Raw genomic sequence first — 20,543 nt, 5'->3', positions numbered from 1 at the left:
AAAATGATAAAACAAAAGTTAAATAAAATTCAACAATTCAGCAGACGGTGCAGCACTTCAGTCAAAGGGCAGATTACTGTGTCGTGATCCACACATTAAATGACTTTATCCTAAAATCCACACACACACACACACACACACACACACATATAATACTGTTAACCACCACACACACACAAACCCTTTCCATTTCATGTTCCTTGACTGTAATTAATCTTGCGAGTCAGTAATTTTCCTGCAGCTCCTGTGTGTTTTATTAAGAAGTTATATTAGCCACATTTTGAAGTTTATACATTTGGTGTTTCGTGTTAAACTTCATCAAAGTTCCGCAATTCTATATGTGTGCATGTTGCGGGAAAGGCCTTGTTGTAGATGCGCCACCTGCACTCTTTGTGACACCTCCCTCACATGATCTGTGGGGGGACATGGGCTAGCTAAAAGTCTAGCCTTAGTTCAGATGTTTATTAAATTGTATGTTTGGGGACTGCACTGCAGTTCTACTAATGATTTACTTTGGTGTGGACATTAAAAGTTATGAGCCACTTATTTTCTCAGGAATCGTGCATTAAGTCAACCTACTGACTGAAACTACCATCAGCTGGGGAAAGTGCTAATTCCATTAGCATACTTGATTAGAACTCTCATTATAAAATGAGAGTTTCACGCAACATGAATATTAAAGCAAAGACATCTTAGAAGATCCGTTGGGATGTTTGACCACACAAGTTATTCCAGGTGTTTGTAGAGTGGACTCTGAGTTACGGATGAACACTACGATAGGCGGAGACGCTGGCCTCCTCTGCTGTCAACACAATTATACAGAACTCTATGGCTTAAAACATCTTAAACTAAGATGTTAGGAAAAATGCCCCCCTGTACAGGTGTCATGGAGGAGGAAACTATCGAGACCAAAACCGTTTTTTGTATCAGGCTGTAAACATATTTATTTCTGTTCTAAATTTGGACATTTTAACATGGACTTCTATTGGAATGTGCTCTGTTTAAGGAGACAGCCTCAAGTGGCCAGTCAAGGAGCTACAATATTTTTGACTTCCAGTGTCGCAAACTGAACAGCCCGCCCCTAAAAATTGGTCCACCCTGCCTTCACTGCGCATGCATCATTTCGGAGTCTCTTCATCCAAAGCAATCAATTAAGTGATTAATGGGATTATTAGCCATCAGGTGACAAGATAAAACCTCTTAAATCATTCTAAAGTCAGTTTTAAGCACAAATGAGGCCGTTTTAAGCAGAAACAAGGCGATAATCTGTGACGCTTTGAAATGACCGACGCGCAGTGAATGCATCAGCTAGCAGCTCATGTAGCTATGGCGCTCTGATCGCTTCCTCTTGTCTTTTATGATTTCATTTATGTGGAAATGATAGTTGTACAAAAGCTTCAGATATCTGATGACTGGAGTGCAGTTTTTAGGAGAAACAAGGTGATAATCAGTGAACCGTGGCAAATGACGCATGCGCAGTGAAGGCAGGGCCGACTGATTTTCAGGGGGGACCGTTCGGTCGGCGACACCGGGAAGGCTTCACCTGACACCATTGAAATTTACCGCTCGGCAGGAACTTATTATATAAGAAAACAAAAAAATTCTGCTTTGAACTGCTGATTAAAATAGATTTATTTTGCCTCAGTCTTGCATAGTTTTGGTGACTAACCTATTTTAACTTGTTGACTACGTAATATGACCCCTTTAAAATAAACACTGCTGTCATTGAGTATACTATCGTATTTTGCTCATAGTACACTGTAGCAGAAAAAAATCAATGGAAACTTATTAGTAATGATGTGCAGAAAGGAAACTTTATTTATTGACTTTTTTTCATTATTTACAGTTTTTCTGAATTGCTAAAACACTAAACTCCATCCTCTGAACCAAACACTGAGATGGCCAAACCCCTTTACTGAATCGGCCACAGTTTTAGTAAAACTGCAAACACAGTGTGCAGATCTCATTAAACGTTTTAGCAAAACTCTAAACACGTTCGCGCTAAAACGCGATTTGCACTGTGATGCAAAATGAGACGTCAAACAGATCAAACACAGGCGTCATCGCGTACGCATTACAACTCTAAATTCATCACTCTTTTTTTGCAAATAATGTGACGAAACCCATATTAGTCGGTTCAGAGTTCAGAGGTTGATGAAAGTTGACAATGAATATGAACGTGTGCAAGAGGTGGTGCATGAGGGGGAGGAGTCACAGGAGAGGCTGGAGTATGACTGGCTAATGGGCCACCCCCGCAATGGTGATTGGACACAATGCCGTAAATCACATTGGTTGAATGATTGCTTGATTTTGCCAGAAAAATCAGATTATGTGAATGTTGTTTAAAATTTGTTTTGCATTTACACTTAAAAGGGAGACGTTTTCAAAAAAAAAAAAAAAAAAAAAAAAAGCGTTTTAGAAATTGTGAAAAACTGTAAAAGTGTTAGAGGTCCGATTGATCTAGTCGGAATGTCATAATTTTTCTAAATTATATTAAAAATAGATTTGTGTTTCACAATATATTCCTTCTTCACTCTTTCATCTTCAAAATCATTCATCCAGATGGGCATCGAAATAAAAACATACAAAGGAGATGACACTTTCTCGCTTCTCTGGGAAAAAAAATGATTTATATTTTAAGAAGATTCTGACACCAACACACAACACTGACATAACCTAGTTAACAAAAGAGAGAGAGAATAAAATCTATATTCAAAATAGTTATCTTAAAATATTTTGACAGATCAAACAATGATCTATTCAGACATTTACAAGAAAATATAATCTGTCGTAAATCCTTCTCTGCTGCACTTTAAACACCTGGTGGGTTTTTTTGGTGAGATTTTGTATCATGCAGCTGCTTTTCCGCCATTCCTATAAAGATCAAATACGTGAAAATCAACGCTGCAGGTTTGTTAGCCGGCCAGTCGCCAAACTACACTCTACGTCCAATAACAAGATAAAAAAACAAAACAGCTACATCGATTTTTATGGCTCAAAGCATAGATACATCTAGTCCTTGAATTGTGAAATTTTTGGTTATATGTCTTCAGTTGAATAAATATCCTTCACGAAAGTGTACAGTGTGTAGAGCTAGGACACAGGATGAGTGAAAGAGACGCGTGTCTCAGTGCTACTGTAGGAAAATGTGCGTACTTCATCCCACTTCACCGAAACGCAACAAAAGCTTGTCCTACGACAAAAATCGCTGACCATTTTCTACAATCGGATGGAAAACATAAGTAAACTGAACCGACGCTAGTCGCTGCTGGAAATGGCAACATTAAAACAACGTACTCCGCCAAATCACATCCAACATCCGAAGCACCAACTGGCGAACATGTTTCGATGTTCCTCAATCAGTAAGTAGAACTACATTATCATTTGCTGGTTGTTTTTGGTTTGTAAAGTGGGCACTGATCAATAAATTCATACTGACTGAGTCAGTAGGCCTATTAGAGTGTGTCTATGATGTCATGAACTACATTCCCAAATATGTCCTGCCTTTTCCTTACATAACATTCTAGTGATTAAATATTATATATTCATGTATGTATATATATATATATATATATATATATATATATATATATATATATTATTTATTTTTTTTGCTATATAGGGTATATAAAAATTTACAATCATTGGCTAGTGGTGAGAGAAAAGACCAATACTTTATACCCTTAAAGAACGAGGGAATCCCATGCACATATAACATGATGTTGAGATATAATTCACCATCTCACTCAAATAAAACACTCTGATTCCCAAACCCCTCAATTTTTTTATTTATATTTCGTTGTAATTTCATCTCACATAAGCACACTGTCAATAAGTCCTAACTAGATTGTCATCCAGCTTTACTTTAGTAGTTTTCACGATGAGGCAAAGTGCACAAATAGACTTGATCAAGTCAGACAGGGACAAATGTTAAGTTAATGCCGGTTTTAAATTCCAATTTGCCAACTCAGTTGCTTGTGCTCACATTCAACAAGCAAGCAAGAGTATGTGTGAGTTGTCTGTTGTTCTCATCAGTGGGCATCTTTCCACACTGGATCTGGATCTCATCTCACCACTATTTACCGAAAACCAATCTATAATTTGGTCCGATTCAAGATTTGTTATGTTAGTCGTAACAAGACACTGAGGCAATGGAGAGCTGTGGGGGGCACGTAAGCTAAAATCCATTCTTAGACTCGCACATACATCTACTCTCCCTCATGCATACTTTTATTCCTCACACCACATACGGAAATTCCCTCTCACAGATACATACATTCATCCTTACACATACATAAATTGTCCCTTGCACAAACTTTTATTCCTCTTCACACATACATAAACTCTCATCATGCATACATCTATTCTTCTTCACACATTCAATTATGTTTCTTCATATGTACATAAATTCTCCCCCACACATACATAAATGTTCACTCACACAAATGTCAATTCATCTTCACACATAAATTCTCATCATGCAAACATCTATTCTTCTTCACACATTCATCTATTACTCTTCACACATACGTACATACATTCTCCATTACACATACATATATTCCTCCCTCACACACACACACACACACATATATAAAGTCTCATCACACATACACATTCTTCACAGATAAAATTTCCATCACACAAATTTTCACTCATACGTACATAAATTCCCCTTCACACATACATAAATGATCCCTCTCACATACATGTATTCACATTCACACATACACAACGTCTCCCTCATACACATATCACACCCCTCACATGCAGACATACTTACTCATGCATACACATAATTATTCACAAACATGCTCTCACACATACATAAATGGTCCTTTCCACATGCATCACACACATGCACGTACACGCTGTCTCACATATACATTGTCTTGCATACTTATCATTTCACATGTAAACACACATATTTCCACACAGTTGCATATAATCACTCTCACACATACATGTATTTGCATACTTGAACCTGCACACATACAGTATTGAGAACATACAGTATGTGTGACTACGAATATATGTTTGTGTTAGCAAATATACGTTTATGTGTAAGTTTAAGGATGAATTATAGCTTCTACGGCCCCTCAACACTTGGTGAAAATAACTGCATTAATGATTGTAGCAAGTCTAAAAAGGGAAACAAATTTTTCAATACATAAAATATGATCTCTATCTCTTCCACAGTTAAGATTCAGCTCAAGAGCCCAAAGACACGAGATATGCAAAATCACATTCCAACCCCCGCCACTGCTGCCCACGTTCACTGGAGAAGAAATACTGTTTTAATTTTACGTACATTTAATAGAAACAGCTACTCTGTCATAATGATATTTAATCTGATGACAAAGAAAACTGCAAAGTATGACACGCTCAACATGTGAACCTCATGCAGTACTCATCAATCATTTATAAAACTCTAAATAAAAGACAAAGGATACCAGCGGAACTGCGTTGTGCCAGTGAGGTAAAATTAGTGTTAAAAAATTAGAAATTTCTTTTTTTTTCCTTCTAAATTTAGGGTTTTTTTTTTTTGCTTCACAATCATTTTCTGATTGCACTGTATTTATATGTGCAAAAAACAAAAACCACTATTTCTACATCACTGTCTCAACAACGGTGTGACTGACCACGTCGATCCAACACCTCGGCACAAGGAAGATAAATAAATACATCTATACTGCAATGCAACGTACCTGATTTCAAGTATGTTTGGTTTCACTGGCATGGAAACCACTGAGTTTATGTAAAAATGTAATAAACAGAAGAAAAAAAAAATCATGTTTTTTTTTCACTTTCAAAAGTATATTTACTTCAGAAGCCTTGTATACAGTCATAGTTATTGCATTGTTTTTGCATATCTTGTGGGATGCAGGATTACACCCACTCACACTATATACTGCAACACATTATAGTTCATGCCATTTAAAAAAAAAAAATAAAAAAAATGCAATACTCCTCCAATCCATGTGGGGCACCACATGCCTCTTTCAGCAGCACTTTGTACAAGTAGCCTCCGTAACAGCACAGCTACGCCTGGTCTGGCACTTCTGAGATGCAGGTTCACTCTGTGTTTGTCATGGATGCTAATATGTAGCAAATTAACAAGAAACACAAAATTTAAATAAATGTAGCATTCCCATTTGTCATATAAAATTTGTTTTACCTCCAAACTGTAAGTGGTACTGAACGTGTACAAATCATTTATCTTAAAATGTTGACCTTACAGAAACTGTCTCATATTCACTTGACAACTTGCTAAATCTGTATTTGACTATTCAATGATTGATTAAAGTAATTAAACAATAATGAACCCATGTCTATTCAATATGCTTTTATTCACACAAGACATAACTGTGCCTAAACTGTAAAAATGGCTCCTTTTTATTCAACAATGTCATTGTGTGATACCGAATTAGCGTTAGCTATAAATTTGATTGGCTATCAAGGCAACAGTTACTATTTAACTCAAAAGTGAGTGAATTAATGTTAGCTGCAAATTTGATTGAGCTTATCAAGCCAGTGTAGTTTCTGCTTATATAATGTGTTCACGAAATTAAGTTTAGTTGTGAATTTGACTAATCATCAAAAGTAACACTGATACTAAGCTGCCAATGAATTAAGTGTAGCTGTGAATTTGATTAGTCACTCACTAACACTGGCTAATAATAGTATGCCATGTTAGTCAATAAACATCATTTGTGATTTTGACGAGTCACTCAAGCTAACACTGGTTAATAACAAGTCGCCATTTCAGTGAACTAACTTTAACTGTGAATGTCATATGAACCTGCCATGTTAGCAAATAGCCATTATTTGTGATTTTCATTATTCACTTAAACGAACACTAGGTAACAGTAAAATGATATTTCACTGAATTAACTTCAGCTGTGAATTTAATACAAACCTGCCATGTTCATGAATCAACATTATTTGTGATTTTTTTTTATTCATCAAGCTAACATTCTATGATTTTTTTTGTGAGGATGAAAATAACTTTCACTAAAATTTTCTAAGGGCCCTTCACGCATAGTGCGAATTTGGTCAAGTTGCACATGAAGTGCGCATGAAGCAAGAATTGTATACAATATGTGTAAAATCGTAGCTGCCTCCAACGCCTCATACATTTGTTGCTACATCTATTTGCGCACACCAGCGGCTGAAAGACAGAATGTGTGGTGTGAGAACTCATCGAACCCTCTCACAGCAGGTGTCGGCCAAATTCCAGTTGACACACGAACATCTAACACCGCTCATTTGGCACTTAGAAAATGTGTGACCATTCATACTATTAGCATGACAACAGTCAGCAGACAATCACTGTCGAGCTGGATGTGAAATTTGTCTAAGTGCCCCCAGGAGTGTGGTTTGCAAACACACAGTGACACGTTGGTGTGTGCTCTGAACTGACAAGGGATGTGTTCGCCCACAGAAGCGGCTGCGGAGATCTGTGGTTCGGAGGTCATGGCTGGACAACACGTACTGTGTTTGGACGGACATGAACTAACAACTGTCCACTGTGACACGCGTGTGTCTGCTTGTTGTCCTCACATGGACATACATAAAAACATATATCACTGTTGCAATGGGCTGCAGTGAGCACACACACGATGCGCACATTGACAGGCTACCCCACATGAAACGGACCATCAGATCATAACATGCAGTGGGCGATCTGACTGTCACGTCACCCACGTGAGTTCTATTCCACATGACGCCTGTCCTGCGGCGTGCCGTCCACAAGACATGTATGCCACGCAGGACATGCACGTGGGGCCGGTTGGACACGCTGCCAGCAGATGTGGACATGATAAGAGCGCCCTGCTTCATCATTCATGTCATTTCATGACTGTACATCTATGGCCATGGGTCATCTACAGAGGAACAGATGGCTCATACTTTTATTGTCTGCTTGATAAGAGGGATTCAAAAAACGCGGTGTTTTTATATGTTTTTTTTTTTCTCAAATGTGTCAATGTCCTTCTTGATTTCAGGCATTTTTGGCACCGTTTACAGGACAGCGATGGTAGCTCAGTGGTAAAGTTTCTGGCTGGCAATCAGAGCTTTTGGAAAATGCAGCTTCGAATCCTGTGGGTGGCATGTATTTTATTTTATAAAATTTTTTTTCATAGCAGCTGCGCGATGTGGTTACACATCAAGCAGCTGCTCGCAATGTGTTCCCGCATGCACAACACCGTTGCAGCAGAATCGTGCACGCCTCCCCGTCGGCTTGATGTTTTCGTGGTTCGCTTATATGAGCTGTTCCGCCGTGAGTCACCCTGATTTGTACTTAATCGTACTATGTGTGAAGGGACCCTAAAGTTGGAATGATTGTATGTTGGTTTGAAGGTGTCAAGAAATCATGAAGACATGCATTCAATGGCTTTTGGTAGAGGAATCTAACTCGTCATTTGAGAATAAAGTCTGTATAAGTGGGCAATTCTTGCTAACATCAGAAGTGAGATGCGTTAGCTTGGTTTGCTGCTCTTTTTGCCCTGTAAATTTATAATTTAATGCTGTAATAATGAATTCAGTCCTCACAATAAGTAACTGAATTTATTTTACTGTTCTGTGACTTACTAGCTGAAGTTTTAACGGCGTGAAATGTGATGTCATTAGTGACATTGTAGCAACGTGGATCAAAAAACTACTTTACAATATCTGTGCCTGCTGTTTATATATCATTTAGGATTATTATATATATATTATATATATATATATATATATATATATATATATATATATATATATATATATATATTATAGTTATTGTGTCTGACAGCTAACCAAAATAAAACAACTGCACTGTCACACGTAATATCCTTTAAAATCTAAAAAGAAGAATGTCTGACAATAAATCTCTTTGTGTTCACACTGGAAGTGCACCTGCACAACGTTTTTGATTGAGGGTGCATTACACTTACAGTTTAAAATAGATGACCTTGTTGGAAAACTGATACAAGTCTTGAGCCGCCAATGCGTAAATCTCTGGTAAGATAAGATATGAAACCTACTTTTAATGAGGTGGTTTTAGCACAACTGAAGAAGAAACGATATTTTTTTCTGTGGGAGTAAATATTCTTCGATAAGAAGAAGATGAACAACAAAAAGCTTCTACATTCTGAACACGTTCAACATTCACATTTAGTTTGCATAATATCAGAAGTCCGGTACGAGCACAGGACGATGCACTAACTGCTGAATACTGTAAGGCCAAAATAAAAAAAGGTGAAGGGATATTTTTTTTTTAAGAATTTCATGAATAGAACTTCCTAAATCTTAAAATAACTAATGGCGTCATCTTGTGTTTAGTTGTGTTTGATAAAACCTGGAGTTGCGACACGTGGAAACAAACTATCCCAGTGTCTCATAAAATTGGTATTATTGTCTTTAGAAATGTGGTTTTTGCAAACTTTCAGAAGCAAATAAAATAGCATATCACAAAACATTTAGGAAAGCTGAAATGAATTATTTCAGTAAAGTTTATTTCTTTTAAATATATAGTTTATTATTAATGTGTCTGATAATGTAATGGTGATGCCAGGAATAGTTTTTCGGGAAACATACGATTACAAAATGAAACAGAGACCTGTGCATTTATAATGTACTGAGGCCTGAGTACCATAACATGGCTGTGGAATACTGTGGCCACAATTCAACTCTGTCCAAACAAAAATTATCAAACACAAGACACACCAAGGGATCATCCAGCATATTCCTTGATCTCACTGCCAAGCAATTACAGCTGTTCACTTATCAATACATTTCTGGTCTGCACCATCATTTTCAGCTCACTTACTTTGCCAGCAAATATATGTTTATGTCTACAAATGATAAAGTTTTGTGATATGAGCAGACGTCATAGAAATGTATTTCAAAAAGTCTTGCAGCATCTGTATACCAGCCCTAAATAGTTCTTTTGGAGTATAAACTAAGATAAGTAATGAAGTCATGAGTTATGGTCCCTCAGCTGGCCTCGAACCGGTGAACGAAACTGGTGCTTCTACCTTTCAAAGCAACTTTCTGGCCAAGCTGCATAAGCCCAACATAGTCCATGGGACCATAGCCAATTCTGACCAAACTGGTACTAGTTAAAGTGGCCAAACAACAAGTATAACATGGCCTACACACAAAGCAATAACCATCCCAGAATAGTAGCTATACCCAGGTAGGGTTTAGTCAGATATTATATAGGGATCAAAATTTTAACATGTGCCATTCTTGTTGTAAAGTATGCCATATCATTTGTCAGATCACAAGGTTTCCAACAAGGTATAGTTTGTAGAGTCTACATCCCAATGTCATGGAGTTATAGGTTAAAAAACAGCAAATATGGTGAAAAATATATTGAAAATGTCCTGCAAATTGATGCATTGCAATAAATGAAACAGTTTTGACTGTTTTAAAAGCTTTCTCTCTAAACTAAAGGGCAATCAAAGTCAATGTATTGGACAGTAGGTTGCCACATAATATGATAACTAAGCATCCTATTAGTTCAACCAATAATTTGCATCACCATTTTTAAATAAAAATTTAAGCAACTGTAAGTTTTACCCCATTACTTCACAACCTTTGGACATAGATAGTGTAAACTATACCTTCTCAGAATCCATATAAGATAAATAATGTGATATAGTCCTCGACATGATTGGAGAATTTTCTTATTTTGGGCTACATGTACTACCACAAGAAGGTTACACTTGTATGGAGGCTACGGTATACCGAGGCTGGATTGTAAGGGTTGTTTAGTCACACTGGGTGGTGCTGATTTTGAAAGCCTTCGATGCTGCAGCTTGGCTAAAATGTAAAAACTGTGCTAAAGAAATCCTGAAGCTTTGGAAGCATGCCTGTCCATGGTAACCCTGTGTTAAGGAGGCCCATTACCACAAACACTCTCCCAACACACAACACCATACTTGTAATGCTACCTTAATTTACTGTCTCGGCTTAAAATCAGCTATTTAGAATACATAAGAACGCAAACATCCGCGCACACAAACTCATATCCTCATACACGCTCAGTTTTTTTTTTAATCTTCTGGGAAAATAAATAAATAAATAGATACAATCTGTAAAAGGTGCATACTGATAGAGAGAAAGACCCTCTTTAGATACACTCAAGCACGCATCTGGTACTAAAATGCAAACGTACGTCCGCACACGCTCACACGCAAACACTACGCCCTGCTTCAATACTTGAAATTTCTTAAAATTCTCCTAAAATTAAAAAGAGGAAAAATACATTAAAAGTACCAGCACCCCGATTGTGCAAACAAATCAAGGATAAGTTAAACCGATAACATCATAAAACAAAATCGTCATGGCTAGCCAGTTCTGCACAATATTGAACTGTTACGTACATAGTGGGTGTGGTCTGCAGAGAGAGTGTGTGGCAGCAATCGAATAGGATTCCACGCTGAGAGGAAGAGCAGGATCCTGGAGAAGGAAGTGAGGTTGATTGGCAGGCAGGTGCCCAGAGTTGGTTTCCGTTCCAACAATTGGTCACTCTCAATCTCTCCTCCACCCTGTTATTCTGTTGCTCTCGTCAACACACGCCTCCCCGTAGGATGGAAAGCAAAAATGGCCGGCGATGGAGGGAGAGGGACGGGTGGAGAAACCCAAAGACGAGGGAGGAAGGAGAGAGGGAGGCGTGAGGAACGGCGAGGTATGAGGCAGAAAAGGGGGCTCACTGTCTCCGGCAACTGAGTGCTCCTCCCATTTCCAGTTTGGTGCAGGAAGTGGGCGTGGCCGAGGAAAGAAACACGGCAGAGGATGCAAAACCAGGTCGAGGTGACGGATGTGGTTATTTTTCTCTTACTGGCTAGCATCCCATCGGCCAGAGGGTGTCTCTGTCCATGGGCCCCCTACAGCAGCCCTGTTAAGGCTGTTGGTCCATCCCTCAAGTCCTTCCTCCTCCACTGTTAGTGGTGGTGGTGGTGGGGGGGGTCCGTCACCTTAATCCCACCCCCAGGCTGGCAGGGCTGTGCTCCAAGGTTCCTAGCTTTGGAAGAGGAGGAGGAAAAAAAGACTTCAACCGAGGTTTACCTTTCCCCCGTTGAGTAAATACAGCGCTTCATCTTCAGTGAAGTACAACTAAGAAGGAGAAGTTGACCTCCAAGTGGAAGAGGTCAGAACAGAAACCGTAGCTGACCCCCCCCACAAGCTGACCTGTTGTCCCCGACCTGGATTCACGGTGGCCAGATAAACAACAACAAAACAAACACCACATAAAAACCACAAAAAAAACCCCACCGTTATTTGCCTTCATCTCGAGTTTTCTTTTTTGCTTTGTCTCTACTTTTCTCGTCACACTTTGAGGACGCGATAAAACTGTGAGGCACTTTAGAGACACACTCAGACACGTGTGGAGAACACACATACAAACGCACTCGCACACATAGAAATAGACAAAAATCAAAGATCACACAAAAACGCGCTCGGTTTTATATAGTGTGGCGTACGTTACTACAAACATACAAACTCATAGAAACCAACCAGTTCCTTGGAATCAGGTGTTCACGGTTGCGTCACTGGCCGCCAATGTTCAGAACGATTACGTCTGACAGAGAGGCAATCAGTGTATGTGTGTGCGTGAGCGCGTGCGGCGGGGACAGACAGAGCCAGCGGCGGCGCTGTTACCCAGCACTGACAAGTGTCAGACTCCAGTGATGTCAGAGGGAACCCGTTGAGTCCTACAAACTCGTCACACATTCCATGTCCTCATCTTCCAACAGCATGCTGTCCCTCCGCTGCGCTCCTCCAGTTACCGCCGAGCCTCTGTGATGCCCCTCCTCCCTCTCTCCTCCTTCCTCGTCCTCTTCTTCTCGTCCTCTACCCCCTGCGAGGAGCTCTTGTCGCTCCTCCACTGAGGATGGCTCGTGGACGGAGCCTCTACCTCCCGTGGCCTCTCCCCCGCCCTCACTGGGACTCGAACCAACCCCTCGGTCCCTGTGCATTGCTGCTGCTGCTGCTGCTGTGTGGAAGGGGAGGAGGCTGCCATTGGCGCTGTGCTGCGAGGTGGAGGAGGTGCTGGATGTGGCGTCTGTGGAGGAGTTGCCATTGAGAATGTTGTTGGCGGCGTGCTCCATCTCCTCGATGGTCATATCGCAGGCGTCAGCCAACTCGGCTTTAGTCGCCTCGATGAAGGACAGGTCCTGTGCGAACTGACCCAAGCCCTCTGATATTAGCACCTTGAGAGATGAGGAGAACAGACAGCAGAGAACAACGCAACAGTAAAGAGGAGACAGTTGAACAGATGGATGGTTGTAGTATTGTGTCTTCCAACACCAACACTCACCGCCTCCACCAGACTTCCTGCGCTGCCGTGGGACAGAGAGGTGGCATCTTTCCCAACTAGCAAGGGCACTGTGAGTGACACTGGACGCGGCCTCGGATTGGGCGTGGGCACACTAGGGGTGGGGCTAGGGTTATTCCCATTTCTGTCATTGTACCTACAGGATAATTTGTCGGAACCTAGTGTTGCTATTGTAACAAAAAGCCATGCACACAATTTTTTTATTGGACATTCTCATTCTTACCACGGCCCGCAGTTGACAGATGGCAAGCTGGTATTGAGCTTTTCATGGGAGTTTGCGCTGTCGAGCCTCAGGGAGGGCACTCGCTGGTTCAAGGCATCACTGCATTCGGCTGGAAAAACATCAACAACATTTATATGGAGACCAAGCAATGCGATAAAGTTGAAACAGCCTAAAAACTACATACTATACTATCATTAAGGGTGTTGTAATGTGACTGGTACAAATAAAATACATATTTTTTCCCTTAAATTTCAAAATAGCTTTAGCTCCATATCAGTTTAATACAGTCTGTGAAAAATTCAGAAATATAAAGTACAATTGTCCTGACAAGTCAGACCTCATCTACAAGAGTACTAGACCTACTTTACAAACTGGGTTTTTTCAGGAGAGGTCTTATGCTGTGAAGAAAGTAGTTAAAATTCCCACAGAAAGAGTAAATTAACATAATTAGGCATAAATTCATGAGGGAAATACAACCAAATTCTGTCAACGCAGTTGAGACTCAGGGTCAGCAACAAGTGTTTTCCCAGTGAAAGGCCGGGGTATCTTGTGTGTAATATCCACAATTCTACCATAAAACAATTCCATAAAACCATCCTAAAAAAACAATAACTGCTAGCAGACTCACTGTCTTAGGCAAAGTTTGCTCTTATTTCAATGTACATGTTTGTGAATTTAGAGAAAGCCCATGACAAGGTGCCAAGAGAGGAGTTCTGGTATTGCATGAAGAAGTCTGGAGTGACAGAGAAGTATGTGAGGGTGGTCCAGGATATGTATGAGGAGAAGGTGACAGTGGTGAGATGTGCAGAAAGAATAACAACTGCATTCAAGGTGGAGGCGGGATTACAATTTTCTTTGCAATAATGATGCATAGGTTGATGAACGAGTTCAGACAGGAGTCACCGTGGACTACAATGTTTGCAGATGACATTGTATTCTGTAGTGAGAGTAGGTTGAGAGAAGAGTTGTGAGGTAGAGATATGCTCTGGAGAGAAGGGGAATGAAAGTCATTCGGCTCAAGATAAAGTGCATGTGTGTGAATGATGGGGAGCCCAGTGGAATATTGAGGTTGCAAGGAAGAATGTACAGGTAGTGTAGAGGGGGTGAAGAAAAGTGGCAGGCTGTTATGTGCCGACGCGGGTTGGGGAGCGGACCTGCGTCTGACTGAACCCAGCGCTAAATAACCAGAAAGCGGTTCCAAAAACAAAACATTTATTTCCCTTTCGTGCAATAATTGTGTACAACATAAAAGTGCATTTGTCTGGCGGAGTGAAGGACGGCGCGCTCTCCAGCGCCCAAAGGGATCGAAGCCCGCCGCTTCTGGACTCAAGTTCACCGCCAAACACCCCCCAGGTGGACACGACAAACTGACTCTGTGAAGGATAGAAGAGGTGAGGTAAGTCAACAGCTACAACTAATATCCTTCAAAGGCACACACTATCAGCAACACATTCAGGTCTGAATTTAAGCTTTATGTAAATGAGCAGCTTCTCACAACAGGTGGAGGATCATCAGTCCGCACGCCACGGCCGTGAGAAGCGAGCTGCACAATTCTCATCAATGTTCAAATATACTGCGTAACAAAATACCAAATTACTATTAACACTTATTCAGACAATCAATCACCTCTGATGTGTGCTGACAGCATGTGTCCCTCACCCGTCCTCCTTCACAGGCACGATTTGTCAAACCCAGGCGCGGTCCTCAGCGTCTCACAAACGAACGTCACAAGGTCGAGTTCCCGGCAATTCTGCTTGAATCACTCATGGCTTAAATGCAGAACGCCATCTCATTATCCGCTTCAGCTGAAAGTCTTTAAGTCTGCATGTGAGCATCATCCACAGGTGCTGTGAGTCATTAGGCCTGCACATGAACATCCTCCACAAGTGCAGCCAATAATGTTGATGAGGGTGAAGGATTCTTCTGCCAGCACCTTCTCCACAGACAAAAACCAGTTTGCATACCACCTGGAGAGCAAAGAAAAGAAAACAACACAAAAACATCCAGCCAAACCCCCCAACACACAACAGTACCCCCCCATCAACGGGAAGCCTCCCGGCGACCGAACAGACCAGGCCCGAGAACAGCACCTCCCTCCGGGGTCCATAACAGCAAGCAGACGGCGTAACGCTCCCAAGGTCCACAGCAGACAGCAGGACAGGGCACCGTGGCTGGAAGGCCGGCTGGCATCAACAAAACCCCAAAAAAGTCCTATATACAACCCAACATACAAGAAAAACACAAAACCCACCCAAAACCTCCCCAGGGGACCGTCCCATCCAACCCCGGGAAGAAAAGAAAAACTCCCAAATACAAAAACCCAACACAGCCCCAACAACACAATACAAACACCCCCCCCCCCCCCAGAAGACCTTTACCGCCAGTTCCAGGAGAGACAACCAAAACCAGAATCCTACAGAAGTCCCCAGGTTTACATGGAGGAGCAGCGCCCCCCAGAGGACCGTACCATCAACCCCAGGAGGCCCCCACCCCACAACCCAGGAACCCAAGACCCGGCCACACTTGGTTAGTCGGCCCCACAATCAATTCCCCCCCAGAGGACCGTCCCATTAACCCTGGAGGTGGAACCTGGAAGGAAGCATAAAAACACAAAAATCCAACCCCCGGCGGACTTCATTAAAACACCCCGAGGGCAAATAAAACAACTGAAAAACCCTGTTACCTCCCCCAGCACCCCGAAAGACCCCAGATCACTCCCAGAGCCAGTCGTTAGCTCTAGTTTGGCGAACAGCACAAAATTACTAAGCCGGGGAAAGAAACAGGAAAAACTAACCCGTCCCAACCCCGAAGCGCAGCGGAAAACCGGAAATACGTCCAGTGCCCCTACCCGACCATACCACCAGCCTATCGGGAGGGGCGGAACTACCGATATGGCGAACGGCAACAGATCGGCCCACCCCTCCGACTGAGGTATGTTCCCGCTGCACCACACCCCGGTAACACCAATGACGAACGGTCAAAGGCCCACCGAGGCTTGAGTGGAACCGGTCCCTAACCAAAGCCAAAAAAACGCCCCTGACAACCCCCCCCCTAGGTGCAGAGGTCTTCTGAGAAACACTCAGCGTGACCAACCTGCACCACCACACAACCCACAAGACGAACGGTCTTAGGGCAAGTGAGGTTGGGGTTAGGGAAGCAGGGAAATAAAAAACAACAAAACAAAATGACCCAATCCCGAACAGAAAATACCTAAGTTCAAATAATAAAAACCAATGATTGGCTGAGTCCAGCCGAGCTCCGAACCGCCAGTCGTTCACTCCACCAGAACCGCCTCTAAACACCCAAACAATTTATAACCCCTTACAAAAAAACAAAAACAGCCCAAATAACTAATTATGTTTTTTTTTTGTGTGTCCATTATTTTGCCTGTCCAAGAACACCTGGAGATATCCTTAAGGATCCTAACAATGGAGAGTCATTACTCCACAATGCAGTGACCCAAGCTAAGGCGTCACCTCGGAGCAAATTTGTCACATATGAGACACGGCTACCATCAGAAGAGAAGGAAGCCGAATCTCTGGGTGACGGAGTTATCTGCACCGGTATCGATAGTGCCGCAGCCGGAGGAGCAGAAAGCAGAACGGCGTGCGCTGCAAGCTCCGTAATGCAGGCATCTATTTGTTTAATTAGGTTTGCGAGATACTGTAATTGCTCCCATATTTTCTCCAAGTATTCTTGAACTCTTTCGGCAAATGGAACAGCTTCTGCCGCTGGGTCCATTTTAGAATGGCCGGGAACTACTGTTATGTGCCGACGCGGGTTGAGGAGCGGACCTGCGTCTGACTGAACCCAGCGCTAAATAACCAGAAAGCGGTTCCAAAAACAAAACATTTATTTCCCTTTCGTGCAATAATTGTGTACAACATAAAAGTGCGTTTGTCTGGTGGAGTGAAGGATGGCGCGCTCTCCAGCGCCCAAAGGGATCGAAGCCCGGCGCTTCTGGACTCAAGTTCACCACCAAACACCCCCCAGGTGGACACGACAAACTGACTCTGTGAAGGATAGAAGAGGTGAGGTAAGTCAACAGCTACAACTAATATCCTTCAAAGGCACACACTATCAGCAACACATTCAGGTCTGAATTTAAGCTTTATGTAAATGAGCAGCTTCTCACAACAGGTGGAGGATCATCAGTCCGCACGCCACGGCCGTGAGAAGCGAGCTGCACAATTCTCATCAATGTTCAAATATACTGCGTAACAAAATACCAAATTACTATTAACACTTATTCAGACAATCAATCACCTCTGATGTGTGCTGACAGCATGTGTCCCTCACCCGTCCTCCTTCACAGGCACGATGTGTCAAACCCAGGCGCGGTCCTCAGCGTCTCACAAACGAACGTCACAAGGTCGAGTTCCCGGCAATTCTGCTTGAATCACTCATGGCTTAAATGCAGAACGCCATCTCATTATCTGCTTCAGCTGAAAGTCTTTAAGTCTGCACGTGAGCATCATCCACAGGTGCTGCGAGTTATTAAGCCAAACCCCCAACACACAACACAGGCGTTATTTGTGACAGATGGATATCCACAAGAGCGAAAGGAGTGAAAGTTTACAAGAGGCAGCGGCAGTAACACAAGACAGGACGAGGGAGCAGCTGAAAGAAGAAGTATGAATATTAGTATCAACTGTAGGCCAACAATGGTGAGTTGGTGACAAAACACTATTTCACAATGGGTCATCAGGCCATTCTGCTTCTGTTTATGTTGAACTCCCCAACAACCAGAGCTTTTTTTCCAGCATGTACAAGCAACTCTGAGATTAATTTTCTAAATTCATTGAGGAACTTGGTGATTGGTTCAGAGTTTAATCGTGAATGGTTTTTTTTTTTTTTTATACTGAACCACAGACGAACCTTCCCTATATGTTTTTTCCAGAACATTTCGTATATTTTTTAAGTTTTCTGGATTTTCGCAAGCTCTACAGAGTTGTCGTCTGACTAAATTTGACTGAGACGTGATGTCAAAGTACAACTTATTCAGCATCTTTTGATAAGCCACGCCCGTAGCCAGCATTTTTAGATGGGTGTGAGTCTATTTTCACAAAAAGTGGACGTCATTGTTGGTTGTTACTCATATAAAAGTAAATTTCCTAAATTTGACACAAGTCAAAATTGGGATGATCTGTAAAATAACATGACAGGGGGAAGGTTTCTTTTGTCATGTACAAGTTAAATCACCGATAAGTAATTATGTATTCCATGATTTGTAACTGAAGCAATTAAATACTTTTTCAACAGTTTAAAAGTGCAACTACATTACAAAAATTGTGGTACTGTCCAAATATTTATGTACTTATTTAGTATGCTTACTTTCGTCCTGGAAAAATGCGGAGGATAGAAGGAGGCAGTGTATTCACCATAATGTTTGTCAAATCTCAGCCGCATGGGGTATGCAGCCATGCCATCCCAAGCCCGAATAAATGAGAAGGGTTGTATCAGGAAGGGCATCCGGCATAAATCTTGACACATAAAACATGCAGGTTACAAATTAAAATTTCACAGATATTGGTGATTGGCATAGGACTGGGTTAACGACGACTGCTGCCGGTGCTGTTTCCAACAAGGTTCTGGCAGAAATTGGGCTACTGCTGAGCAAAGAGGTGGCGAACATGCCCGAAGGGAGTGGGTAAGGAAGAATCAGGACCCTGAATGTTGGCAATATGACTGGTAAAGGGAGACAATCGGCTGATATGATGGAGAAGAGAAATGTAGACATACTGTGTGTTCAAGAGACAAAGGAAGGGAATTAAGGTCAGGAGCATCAGAGGTGGCTTTCAAGTGATGTATCATGGTTTGGATGGGAGGGGAAACAGAGTTCAGAAGAAAGTTTGATGTTGGGGATTAAACGAGTGTCTGACAGGGTGACGAGTGTGAAGTTTGAAACTGAAGGGGAGTTGATGAATGTCATCAGTGCATATGCCACACAGGTAGGTTGTGAGATAAAGGAGAAAGAAGATTTCTGGATTGAGTGAGATGAGGTAGTAGATAGTGTAGGCATCTTAGATTTTGAGATATATTTAAGATATATTTAATTTTTGGAACCATGTTTTCCTTTATGTTGACCTTTGATCAAACTACTCCAAAATGTAATCACCTCTAGATATCTATCCAAGTAATATTCCACCAAGTTTGAAGGAACTCCATCCAGGCATTTTTGAGTTATGTTGTCCACAGACTCGCACACACACCACAGAAAAAACTATCATCATCACTTTGCTGATGTGTAGGGTAATAATATTATTCAAATATGGGTCTTCACCCAAAAAGGACCCCTTTGGCTACAGGCCTGCTAACTATGCAGTTGGACTGTTCCTACCGTAATTACTAAATACTGTTGAGACACTTTTGCTATGATTTGCACAAATGGAAAGGCTGGCTTACCTGTGGGACTCTCTGAATGTGTGGAGCACAGTCGACTGAAGAGGGTCGGCGAGTGACTTCTTCTTATTAGAGGACTCAACCCAGCAACTGCCAGAGCCTGGAGGAGGAGAACATGGAAGGAGAGTGTCAGAGTTAGGAAGTATTACACCTAACAAAGAGTTGAGGATTAAAGGCCCGATTTACCAGTGTCTAAGATAATGAGTGCTCTACTGTGTTGGCAAAACTGTCAGTTTACAAAGAGTAAATACACAACTGATAGAAGGCAATATGTAATTGAGGATTTTGCGTGTTAATGCGTGTAATGTAAATTCATTCAGCCACTTAAGTTACTTGATGCAGGTACAAGGCACCTCTTTATTCTGATTTAATATACATGGAATACAATTATATTTTATTGATTTATCTAATGCAGTCCCTTTTATATTTACTACTGGTATTTGTCTAATGTTTGTCTAATCTAATTTTAGAGCGGATTACCCTTGGTGCTGTTATACGTCCTCTGGCAGGCTGTTCCATGTATCCACCACTCTCATTCCCAACAAGAATTTTCTCAAATCCAGACATGACTTTCCTTCAATTAATTGTTTT

The 20,543-nt window shown here is 41.5% G+C and overlaps 1 protein-coding gene across 4 annotated transcripts in view; it reads right to left on the bottom strand.

Annotated features, from left to right (window-relative positions):
- Positions 1-9,562: 9,562 nt before the first annotated feature.
- Positions 9,563-20,543, bottom strand: part of cacna1c (calcium channel, voltage-dependent, L type, alpha 1C subunit) — a 531,481-nt gene continuing 520,500 nt past the window's right edge. For 2 of the 4 annotated variants that reach the window (XM_034163903.1, XM_034163900.1), the window contains 4 exons: positions 19,956-20,052; positions 13,551-13,659; positions 13,310-13,421; positions 9,563-13,202 (listed from right to left, as the gene is read on the bottom strand). In XM_034163903.1, coding sequence (XP_034019794.1) covers positions 12,705-13,202; positions 13,310-13,421; positions 13,551-13,659; positions 19,956-20,052 — 816 coding nt within the window. In that variant the 3' untranslated portion in view covers positions 9,563-12,704. Of the gene's footprint in view, positions 13,203-13,309; positions 13,422-13,550; positions 13,660-19,953; positions 20,053-20,543 lie in introns of all 4 variants that reach the window. The other 2 variants (XM_034163902.1, XM_034163901.1) reach the window with 1 other exon arrangement.

This window comes from Thalassophryne amazonica, chromosome 22, assembly GCF_902500255.1.
Source record: "Thalassophryne amazonica chromosome 22, fThaAma1.1, whole genome shotgun sequence".
Taxonomy (NCBI): Eukaryota; Metazoa; Chordata; class Actinopteri; order Batrachoidiformes; family Batrachoididae; genus Thalassophryne; species Thalassophryne amazonica.
Note: the sequence above shows the minus strand (reverse complement) of the source record. Positions and strands in the feature narration are given on the sequence as shown.